Here is a 12,069-nt window from a genome sequence, read left to right as displayed (position 1 = left end):
AGTTTTCCCGAGAATGAGGCCCCGCCCACTGACGCGCTGTGGTTCCAAAATGAGAAAGTACTGAAGGGTAAGAAGCGTAGGTAGATTATTATATGAAATCCTCTGATTTCAGTTTCCTGGGCTTTAATACAGCAGCAAAATGTTCTCGGTCCTGAGTTCCAGAATTTTGGGAAAATAAAATTCTGTACTGCCTGGATTTCGGTATCGATTGCCATCATTATGCATTTCTGAGACCGCTAAAAGTTATTAGGGAACTTTTTTTTTAGGCTTATATTTCACAGTGGATGGAAACTGTCTTAAACGTCAGAAACTCTGATGAAAGACCAAACCTGGGGATGGTTGCACAACTCTGAACATTTACTAATTTAAAAAAACAGCCGGGCACGGTGGCTCATGCCTATAATCCCAAACCTTTGGGAGGCCGAGGCGGGCAGATCACTTGAGGTCGGAGTTCGAGACCAGCCTGGCCAGCATGGTGAAACCCCCGTCTCTACTAAAAATACAAAGATTAGCCGGGCGTGGTGGCGCACGCTACTTGGGAGGCTGAGACACGAGGATCGCTTGAGCCCAGGAGGTGGAGGTTGCAGTGAACCGAGATCGCGCCACTGCACTCCAGCCTGGGCAACAGAACAAGACTCCGTCTCAAACAAACAAAAAAATCATTTAATTGTACACGTAAAACAAACGGATATTGTGGTATGTAAAGCTGTTTAAAAAAAAAAAAAAAACTAATGAAAAGTGCCAAAGTTAATCAGTGTCGAATTTTTTTTAATGAACCTCAAGTGCTTAGGGTTTCATATGAGAGAGAGAGGCCAAACCGAAAGATCTGTGTATTCTGTAGGTCAAAGAACAACACACATGAAACTCCGAGCTTCTGGAGTCTTCCTTGGTATTTGGGAGAGTTGGTGTGATTCAGGTTAGAGTCAGACTACTGCCATGTTTGCATAAATTTCAACCTTCATTTTGGCTGTGGATAATTTCATCCGTTGGATTCTGTTTACAGACAGGATTAGTTCAAATGTATAAATTTTTGTTGATGGTTTACCTGTAAAATGAGGGGGTTGAAAGTATTTTTCCACCTTTTGACATTCTGTTTTTATTTTTATTTTTTTAATCTCCGTGGATTCCAGACATTGCGTTTTTCTAGAAAAGTGGAAATAACATCATTTTAGGAGTCATTCATTCATTCGCTCATTCAAAAAGCATGTATTGAATTATTGAACATCTGTTACACCCCAGGCAGCCTCCTGGGCACTGGGTCAATGCATTATTAGCTAGAGTTAGGAGACTTAATACCTGATTCTCCTTGATAGCTGTCTGTGTACCGTTGTGAAATCATCTACTCAGCTGAGCCAGAAATTTGTCCTGTGCAAACTGGAATATGATATTATAATCTTACAGTCTATTGTGCAGACCAAGTCACCTAAGAAAATGTGAGAGCATTTTGTAAAATGCAGAATATTGTACATATATGAATAATTACTACAGCCTGAGTCCAAGACTGCCTTAGTTTTAATCACGAGCCTGCACTATTTGTAACTTAGAGACTTCTTTTTCTGGCATTTTATGACTTCTTCAGTCCCTTGGTCCTGTGTTCCAGGTGATTTGTAGTGAGAAAAATTAGTTGTTAATCTTTTTTTTTTTTTTTTTTGATACAGAGTCTCACTGTCGCTCAGGCTGGAGTGAGTGCAGTGGCACTAACCCGGCTCACTGCAACCTCTGTCTCCCGGGTTCAAGCGATTCTCCTGCCTCAGCCTCCGGAGTAGCTGGGATTACAGGCGTGAGCCACCACTCCCAGCTAATTTTGTATATTTAGTAGAGACAGGGTTTCACCATGTTAGCCAGGCTGATCTTGAACTCCCGACCTCAGGTAATCCGCCCAAGGTGCTGGGATTACAGGCGTGAGCCACCGCGCTCGGCCTCCAAATTAGCTGTTAATCTAAACCACTGAATATTTTTTTTTTTTTTTTTGAGACGGAGTCTCGCTCTGTCACCCAGGCTGGAGTGCAGTGGCGCAATCTGGGCTCACTGCAAGCTCCGCCTCCCGGGTTCACGCCATTCTCCTGCCTCAGCCTCTCCGAGTAGCTGGGACTACAGGCGCCCGCCACCACACCCAGCTAGTTTTTTGTATTTTTTTTAGTAGAGACGGGGTTTCACCGTGGTCTCGATCTCCTGATCACCGTGGTCTCGATCTCCTGACCTCGTGATCCGCCCGCCTCGGCCTCCCAAAGTGCTGGGATTACAAGCGTGAGCCACCGCGCCCGGCCTAAAACCACTGAATCTTAACCTCAGTTTTGAGTAGGGTAACTCCATGGGCAGAGAAAGCCAAGTAGTGCCTTTAAATTTTTTTGCCAATAACTGACGCACTAGCGTTGTGGCTTCACTCTGCCCCAAAATGGGATGGCGCATAGTGTTAGGCGCATGCTCCTTGATGCCCTGCGGCTCGGCGCTCCGAGGCTCGGGGACGCGCACGCAATTCGCTGTTGTTGGCTGACTTCCGGTGGTGCCAAATCCGTTTCCGCGGAATCAGGCCGGCTGGTGAGGGTACAGGTTTGTGTGTGGTGGGGTAGGAAGAGGCAGGTGGGAGCTGGGACACCTGGGCGAACGATATCCAGGATGAGAGGGTCGGGTCTGAGGGTGGGCGCTGGGTGCGTGGCGGAAGTTAAAGGCGTGAAGTCCAGTGTCTAGTTGGGAATGGGGACTGGAGCCAGCTCTGGGCACCGAGGTGGAAGCGCGGTTAGGACCCCTTTTGAAAATGTTTTCCTAGGAGAGGGCCGTGCCGGGGCTGCCTCCACACTGGCATTCATTCACCCTGCTGGTCCGACTTGGGTTCCCAAAAAAGCGGACTCTGTCGAGCTACTGCTGTGTTTGAGGTGCTTGGAGCTGAAGTAGCTGTCTTTCTTTCCTTCTTTTTCTTTCTTTTTCTTTTTTTTCCCTTTTTTTGATCTCAGTAATCATCTGTGAAATAAAAGAGCTGCCCTGGCTACTCCCATTCTATTTCTCATCAGGTCACCACCATCTCTCACAGGAATCAACGAAATCTTCATGTTTTATTGAGCGTTAATTACAGAGTTTTAATTACATCAGTTGATTGAGGGGATGGAGAATCTCCCCTAATGTCTTGGAGAAACAGAAGGGAGGTTTAAAACTAACTGTAGGTGGAGCGTGGTGGCTCACGCCTAAAATTCTAGCACTTTGGGAGGCTGGGGCGGGAGGATCGCTTGAGGCCAGGAGTTTGAGACCAGCCTGGGTAACAAATCGAAACCCCGTCTCTACAAAAAAAAAAAAAAAAAGAAAGAAAAAAAGTCACTGAGGGTGGTGGCAAGTGCCTGTAGTCCCAGCTGCTCGGGAGGCCGAGGCCAGAGGGTCATTGGAGCCCAGGAGTCTGAGGCTGCAGTGAACTAGGGTCTTGCCACTGCACTCTGGTCTGGGCAACAGAGCGAGACCTTGTCTCTGGAAAGAAAGAGAGAAAGAGAGAGAGAGAAGGAAAGAAAAGAAAGAAAGAAAGAGAAATCTAACCTTAGACGCTTAGAGTTACAAAGAACTTTTATTTTCCAGTTCTCTAGTTCAAGCTTTCATCCAGTACTCTGATAAGTGGGCATTCAGGCTTCACTTGAACATTGCCAGTGATCCAACACAAGGCGGCTTATTCTATTATTGGATCTATTTATGACAGTAAAGTTTTCCTGGGTAATAAGATGCCCTTTTTTTTTTTTTTTTTTTTTTTTTTTTTTTCGACAGAGTCTCCCTCTGTTGCCCAGGGTGGAGTGCAGTGGCATGATCTTGGCTCACTGCAACCTCCACCTCCCGGGTTCAAGCAATTCTCCTGCCTCAGCCTCCCAAGAAGCTGGGACTACAGGTGCCCACCACCACGCCCAGCTAATTTTTGTATTTTTTAGTAGAGACAGGGTTTCACCATATTGACTAGGCTGGTCTTGAACTCCTGACCTTGTTATCCGCCTGCCTTGGCCTCCCAAAGTGTTGGGATTACAGGTGTGAGCCACTGCACCCAGCCACCATCAGTTTTTATATAATGCTTAACATTTGGCCCAAATGCTGCACAGAATAAGTTGTTTAACCTCTGTTTCATTTATTATTCAGGGAGCATTCATTGAGTATCTACAACATTCGGTGACACATTGAGTATCAATAACACCCAAATACTGAACTGGTGCAGTGGCTTGGATGGGACCGTAATCTCAATGACTTGGGAGACTGAGGTGGGAGCATTGCTTGAGCCCAGGAGGTCGAGGCTGCAGCGAACTATGTTCGTGCCACTGCAGTGCAGCCTGGGTGACAGAGCAAGACCTTGTTTCAAAAAAAAACCCAGATACTGCTGGATATTAGGGATATGAGTTGAAATAATCCTGTTTCTCAAAAAGCTCGTAGTTTTGGAGGAAGGAGATGAGAAAGATGAGAGACCATTACAAAACTGATAAGTACTGTAAAAGAGGTTTGCAAACAGATACTAAAAGAACATAGAGGATACCCTCTGGTTTAGGTCAGTAATGCCCTTAAAATGTGATAACTAGAATTGAAGCAAAAAGCCAAGAAGTAACATAGCACAGAGGATAGTAGGACTCTCATCTTCCTTTTTTCAACACAAAATTTGTTAATATAGCCTAACCATTTTTTTTTTTTTTTTTTTTTGAGATGGAGTTTCGCTCTTGTTGCCCAGGCTGGAGTGCAATGGTGAGCGATCTCAGCTCACTGCAACCTCTGCCTCCGGGTTCAAGTGATTGTCCTGCCTCAGCCTCTGGAGTAGCTGGGATCACAGGCGTGTGCCACCATGCCCAGCTAATTTTGTATTTTTAGTAGAGACAGGGTTTCTCCATGTTGATCAGGCTGGTCTTGAACTCCTGACCTCAGGTGATCTGCCCACCTCAGCCTCCCAAAGTGTTGGGATTATAGACGTGAGCCATCGTGCCCAGCCAACATAGCCTAACCTTTTAAACAATCACACTTTGCTTTTGATTTGTTTCTATTAATGGAAATACCTGTTTATGAAAACAGCAATAGCAAACATGTATTGATCATTTACCATCTAATGAAGCAGATGCTATTATATTCCATTTTATAGCTGAAGAAACTGAGATTCAGGTTGAGTAACTTCCACAAGGTCATAAAGCTGGAGAGAGGGTGACTTGGGCAACATCCAGACAGTCTGACTCCACAGTTTACTCTCAGCATCATGCTAGTCTACCACCCTGATGGTAATAATAACAATGTTTGCCGGCCGCGGTGGCTCACGCCTGTAATCCCAGCACTTTGGGAGGCCGAGGCAGGTGGATCTCAAGGCCAGGAGTTCGAGACCATCCTGGCTAACATGGTGAAACCCCATCTCTACTAAAAATACAAAAAAAATTAGCCAGGCATAGGTGGTGCACGCCTGTAGTCCCAGCTGTTCAGGAGGCTGAGGCAGGAGAATGGCGTAAAACCCGAGAGGCAGAGGTTGCAGTGAGCCGAGATTGCGCCATTGCACTCCAGCCTGGGAGACAGAGCGAGACTCTTGTCTCAAAAACAAAACAAAACAAAACAAAAAAATTGTTTATTAATCACTTACTCTTTAATTGTAACAATTCTATGAAGTAAGAGCAATTATTTTTTACTGTTGAGGGTACTGAAGATTTGAGAGGTTAAATCACTTGGCCTAGGTAACAGTAGTCCATCAGTAGTAATCAGTAGAGTTGAGATTTGAACTCAGTCACTTAACCACTGTCTCTCAACTTCCACCTAAAGGGAAATTGTGCATTTGGTGTGAAGTATTGTGTTTATGATCGAACATGAATAAATGAAAAGATAATTGAGTAAATGTTATTACTATTAATTAATATGAAGGCAGTAAGAACTTGTTTTTATTCTTTCAGAATGGAACAAAAGTGGGACTTTTAAAATGTTGCCCTGTAAGAAGAGAAGAACTACAGTGACAGAGTCCCTACAGCATAAAGGCAATCAGGAGGAAAACAACGTAGACCTAGAATCAACTGTTAAACCAGAATCTGACCAGGTTAAGGACTTGAGTTCGGTGTCAGTGTCCTGGGATCCAAGTCATGGCAGAGTAGCTGGCTTCGAAGTACAATCTGTGCAGGATGCAGGAAATCAGCTTGGTATGGAGGATACATCTCTGAGCTCTGGGATGCTCACCCAGAACACAAATGTACCAATTCTAGAAGGTGTTGATGTGGCCATCTCTCAGGGAATCACCCTACCTTCCTTGGAGTCTTTTCACCCCCTTAATATACACATTGGTAAAGGAAAACTCCAGGCTACTGGCTCAAAGAGAGGGAAAAAAATTACACTCAGGCCTGGGCCAGTTACTCAAGAAGACAGACGTGATCATCTTATCCTAAAGGAGCCTTTTTCAGAAGAGCCTAGTGAAGAAGTCAAGGAAGAAGGAGGTAAGGTATAAAAGGTCTCTAGGTTACATTCTTGTCAAAACCACTTTGCCATTGCTATTTCTGGGTACCTTTACAGAGTAGTATTTCTGAAAAGGGATATTGACTTGGTACGGAACTGGAACTGCTGTGTTTCTAAGGGTCAGCAGTGAACTTTTTTTTTTCTTGAGACGGAGTCTTGCCATGTCACCAGGCTAGAGTGTAATGGTGGGATCTCGACTCACTGCAGCCTCCACCTCCTGGGTTCAAGCGATTCTCCTGCCTCAGCCTCCCAAGTATCTAGGATTACAGGCATGCGCCACCACGCCTGGCTAATTTTGTATTTTTTACCAGAGACGGGGTTTTACCATGTTGGTCAAGCTGGTCTCGAGCTCCTGATCTCAGGTGATCCATTCGCCTTGGCCTCCCAAAGTGCTGGGATTACAGGTGTGAGCCACCATGCCTGGCCAGCAGTGAACTTTATGAATGGATATAGACTTTCTTTTCCCCTCCCATTCCCTATATCCATTTATGTATCCCTTTCTTCTTTCTTTTTTGAGACGGAGTCTTGCTCTGTCGCCCAGGCTGGAGTGCAGTGGCGCGGTCTCGGCTCCCTGCAAGCTCCACCTCCCGGGTTCACGCCATTCTCCTGCCACAGCCTCCCAAGTAGCTGGGACTACAGGCGCCCACCACCATGCCCGGCGAATTTTTTTTGTATTTTTAGTAGAGACGGGGTTTCACCGTGTTAGCCAGGATGGTCTCAATCTCCTGACCTCGTGATCCGCCCGCCTTGGCCCCCCAAAGTGCTGGGATTATAGGCGTGAGCCACCGCGCCCGGCCGCTGTATCCCTTTCATTCCATTCTCTCATCCTTTATTTGGTGTGTCTGGAGATGTGTATGGTCTTTTGTGATTGGGCAGCAGCTTGAAGGGGGAGACTACTGCCTGGGACACTGGGAAAGGCTCTACTGAGGTGAATGACCCTTCCAATTTGAAAGATGAATTGCGGTTTGACAGAAAGTGGTATGGGCACATAGGCCAAGAACAGTGCACAGAGATACGCTGGCAGAAAAGGATGGTGACATGGTTGCTTGGAAGAGGTGGGGGAGATGACTTCTTTCTTTTTTTTTTTTTTTTTTTTGAGACAGAGTCTCACTCTGTTGCCCAGGCTGGAGTGCAGTGGTGTGATCTTGGCTCACTGCAGCCTCCGCCTCCCGTGTTCAAGTGATTCCCCTGCTTCAGCCTCGCGAGTAGCTGGGATTACAGGTGCCCGCCACCACATCCAGCTAATTTTTTTATTTTTATTAGAGACGAGGTTTCCCCATGTTGGCCAGGCTGGTCTCAAACTCCTGACCTCAGGTGATCAACCTGCCTTGGCCTCCCAAAGTGCTGGGATTACAGGCGTGAGCCACCACACCCTGCCAAGATGACTTTAGAGTAGTAGATTGTACTAAGGTTGTGAAGGGTTTTGTTTTTCATACCAAGGCATTTGAACTTTTCCTGTGGGTAGGTGATGGTCATTTAAATGGCTAAGCAGAACACATTTATGCTTTAGAAAAGATACTAACTTCTCTTACTCATTTTTTTTTTTCGATATGGAGTCTCGCTTTGTCGCCCAGGCTGGAGTACAGTGGTGTGATCTTGGCTCACTGCAACCTCCATCTCCCCTGTTCAAGTGATTCTCCTGCCTCAGCCTCCTGAGTAGCTGGTATTACAGGTGCCTGCCACCACGCTCAGCTGATTTTTGTATTTTTAGTGGAGATGGGGTTTCACCAGGTTAGCCAGCCTCATCCTGAACTCCTGACCTCAGGTGATCCACCTGCCTCAGCCTCCCAAAGTGCTGGGATTACAGGCGCGAGCCACTGCGCCCGGCCTAGATTGTGAAGGTTTTCGTTTTATTTGAGCTTTTCCTGTAGGTAGGTGATAGTCATTTTTTTTTTTTTTTTGAGACGGAGTCTGGCTCTGTCGCCCAGGCTGGAGTGCAGTGGCGCGGTCTTGGCTCACTGCAAGCTCCGCCTCCTGGGTTCATGCCATTCTCCTGCCTCAGCCTCCTGAGTAGCTGGGACTACAGGCGCCTGCCACCATGCCTGGCTAATTTTTTGTATTTTTAGTAGAGATGGGGTTTCACCGTGTTAGCCAGGATAGTCTCAATTTCATGACCTTGTGATCCACCTGCCTCGGCCTCCCAAAGTGCTGGGATTACAGGCGTGTGCCACCGCGCCCGGCCCTTTTTTTTTTTTGAGGTGGAGTCTCGCACTGTTGCCAGGCTGGACTGCAGTGGCACGATCTTGTCTCACTGCAACCTCTGGCTCCCAGGTTCAAGCAATTCTTCTGCCTCAGCCTCCCAAGTAGCTGGGACTACAGGCGCACTCTGCCACGCTCAGCTAATTTTTTTTTTTTTTGTATTTTAGTTGAGACAGGGTTTCACCATGCTGGCCACACTAGTCTCGAACTCCTGACCTCGTGATCCACCGACCTCGGCCTCCCAAAGTGCTAGGATTACAGGCGTGAGCCACTGCACCCAGCCTATTCATTCATTTTGACTGTTAAGATGTTTTCCTTTTTGCCGCATTTTAAGTCCACTTGTTCTTATTTTGTCCTACTGGTACACTCTCAGTATGTGGTTTTTTATTGTGTCTTGTGTGTGTTTATATTGAAGAATTTCATGTTTCTGACTGTGCTGTTTTGAAAACTGATGGAGTGCCCAAGATGAGGGAGTTTAGCAATAATCTTGATGGTATACTGTGTTGGTCACGCCCTCTCTGGCATGAGCTGCCTGAAGCACATTGTCAAAGATGAAAGCTCTTTTGGGGAAAAGTGCTCTCCTGTGGAATCATCCCTTGTCATAGCATATGGCTCTATATTTACAACCTCATTCACAGTAGCTTGCATTGTTGTATTGCTTTTGGGACACCTGTGTTTTATCTGGAAATGTAGACAGGAATAGCAGTTTTGTTTTTGTATGTTTATTATATATTGTTTCACTGCTAATCTTCTACACAATTTTTTAGAATAAAAAAGGGTAAATAGCTTGTGCCATTTTGCTAATTACAAGGATTTGACTTTTGATCACATAAATAAAAAATAGAACAAGGCAGGACATTGTCCTGCACATAGTTGATGTGGACAAATACTTTTTATTACTTTGAAGTTCTTATTTTGATAGTTTTCCACTTAATGAGGCAAGTGCTTAAGTCTCAGTCTTTTTGAGTTCTCATTATTTAGACATAAGGAAAGGAGAAATGAAGGTTTTTCTTTATTCTCCCCATGCCTTTCCTTTTTTTCTCTTGTATTCTTTTTTTTTTTTTTTTTTTTTTTTAAAGTAAGAGCAGCATATACTAGATCAGGACAAATTAAGGTGATACTGGAATTTAGGTGTTTTTACTGGAAAAAAGGCATTTCCTTTGTGATGGTTTAAAGAAAATAGTAAGGAGATAAGAATCAGTTCAACAACTTAATTCAGGAAGTCGGGAGAGATGTACGTACAAAGCATAGGACAGAATCAAGTTTTATTTCTTTTTTTTTTTTTTTTTGAGATGGAGTCTCGTTCTGTCGCCCAGGCTGGAGTGCAGTGGCATGATCTTGACTCACTGCAACCTTCACCTCGTGGGTTCAAGCAGTTCTCCTGCCTCAGCCTCCCGAGTAGCTGGGATTACAGGCACCCACCACCACACCCAGCTAATTTTTGTATTTTTAGTAGAGACGGGGTTTCACCATGTTGGTCAGGCTGGTTTTGAACTACTTTTTTTTTTTTTTTTTGAGACTCAGTCTTTCTTTGTCACCCAGGCTGGAGTGCAGTGGCGCAATCTCTGCTCACTGCAAGCTTCACCTCCTGGGCTCACACCATTTTCCTGCCTCCACGCCATTTTCCTGCCTCAGCCTCCCGAGTAGCTGGGACTACAGGCGCCTGCCACCACGCTTGGCTAATTTTTTGTATTTTTAGTAGAGACGGGGTTTCACCATGTTAGCCAGGATGGTCTCGATCTCCTGACGTCGTGATCTGCCTGCCTCGGCCTCCCAAAGTGCTGGGATTACAGATGTGAGCCACCGCGCCTGGCCCTGCTGGTTTCGAATTTCTGACCTCAAATGACCACACCCGCCTTGGCCTCCCAAAGTGCTGGGATTACAGGCATGAGCCACCACACCTGGCCTCAAAGCTTTTCAAGAGCCATGAAGGATCTCCCCAGACCTGAACATGGGAGGATGAGGGGCTGAGGCTTCTGTAGTCACTGTGCCTTCCAGTAAGCTGGTGGTAGACTTTTAGTAGGTGCTCAATAAATCCTTTTGAGTGACTGAGACCAACTTTGGGGTGAGGATTTTGTTTTTTTTTCTTTTGAGACAGAATGTTACTCTGTTGCCCAGGCTGGAGGACAGTGGTGTGATCTCAGCTTGTTCCAACCTCTGCCTCCCAGGTTCAAGTGATTCTCTTGCTTCAGCCTCCTGAGAGCTAGGATCACAGGCGGCCACCACCACATCTGGCTAATTTTAGTATTTTTAATAGAGACAGGGTTTCACCATATTGGCCAGGCTGGTCTCGAACTCCTAACCTCATGATCCGCCCACCTAGCCTCCCAAAGTGCTGGGATTACAAGTGTGAGCCACAGCGCCCAGCTCTTTTTTTTTTTTTTTTTTTTTTTTGAGATGGAGTCTCTGTTGTTCAGGCTGGAGGGCAGTGGCACGATTTTGGCTCACTGCAACCTCTGCTTCTCGGGTTCAAGTGATTCTCCTGCCTCAGCCTCCCGAGTAGCTGGGATTACAGGTGTGCATCACCAGGCCCAGCTAATTTTTTGTATCTTAGTAGAGATGGGATCTCATCAGGTTGGCCAGCCTGGTCTCGAACTCCTGACTTCAGGTGATCCGCCTGCCTCGGCCTCCCAAAGTACTGGGATTACAGGCGTGAGCCACCGTGCCCGACCTATAATTCTGTAGTTTTAGTAAACCATTGCAGTAATCTACAAAACACATTTTGATGTTCAACTTTCTCAGATTTTTTTTTTGGTCTGAAAATGACAAAGAAATCCTTTGTTCTGAGTTTTGGTTTAAAACATAATTTCTTTATCTTTGTGACATTTAAAAGAAGCAGAAGACATAGTTCTAACCTCAGGAAGTTTAGAATCTTAATTGGGAAGACAACCATAAACACACTTTTTGGAATTGGAGCTTGAAGGATTCACAGGATTTGATAGATTGTGAGGGAAGAAGTGGAAGTAGAATAGCATATTCTGCAAACATGTAGAAATGCTGTGTTTGTGAGGGAGACTACTAAGGCTTCAGGTAGAAAGAGTAGATCTAGATTATGGAGAGCCTTGAAGCTTTCCCCTTAAAACCTTAAGATTTAGAATAGGATGCTGGCAGTAAGGGTAGAGGAGAATGGGTACACCATAGACACATTACAAAGGAATGATTAACACTGCTCAGAGACTGACATGTAAGATATCTGGGGTAGGGGATGGTGATGCATGCCTTCATGGGGAAGGTATTTGAGAGTTTGAATATGAGTTCAGATTTGGGTATGAGTTATGCAGGTGAACCCCAAAATTGGGGCTCAGCCCAGGGGGGTTCTTGGCTTTGTGCAAGGTTCATTTGCAAGCCAATAGAGAAAAAGGAAAGCAAGTTTATTAGAGCAGCAGAGTACAGGAAATGGCTGCCCCATAGACACAGCAATAGCAGCAGCCCTTGTGAATAGATAGCTATTCC

At 45.6% G+C, this 12,069-nt stretch overlaps 1 protein-coding gene across 13 annotated transcripts in view; it reads left to right on the top strand.

The window, feature by feature from the left end:
* Positions 1–46: 46 nt before the first annotated feature.
* Positions 47–12,069, top strand: part of GON4L (gon-4 like) — a 114,530-nt gene continuing 102,507 nt past the window's right edge. For 7 of the 13 annotated variants that reach the window (XR_010117594.1, XM_063626704.1, XM_063626703.1 and 4 more), the window contains exons 1-2: positions 2,414–2,550; positions 5,868–6,398. Coding sequence is in view for 10 of the 13 variants with exons in the window: in XM_063626704.1 (XP_063482774.1) it covers positions 5,894–6,398 (505 nt within the window). In the remaining 3 variants the exon portion in view is untranslated. Of the gene's footprint in view, positions 68–2,413; positions 2,551–4,030; positions 4,221–5,867; positions 6,399–12,069 lie in introns of those variants that run through there. The other 6 variants (XM_063626702.1, XM_063626698.1, XM_063626707.1 and 3 more) reach the window with 4 other exon arrangements.

This window comes from Symphalangus syndactylus, chromosome 12 (assembly GCF_028878055.3).
Source record: "Symphalangus syndactylus isolate Jambi chromosome 12, NHGRI_mSymSyn1-v2.1_pri, whole genome shotgun sequence".
NCBI lineage: Eukaryota > Metazoa > Chordata > Mammalia > Primates > Hylobatidae > Symphalangus > Symphalangus syndactylus.
Note: the sequence above shows the minus strand (reverse complement) of the source record. Positions and strands in the feature narration are given on the sequence as shown.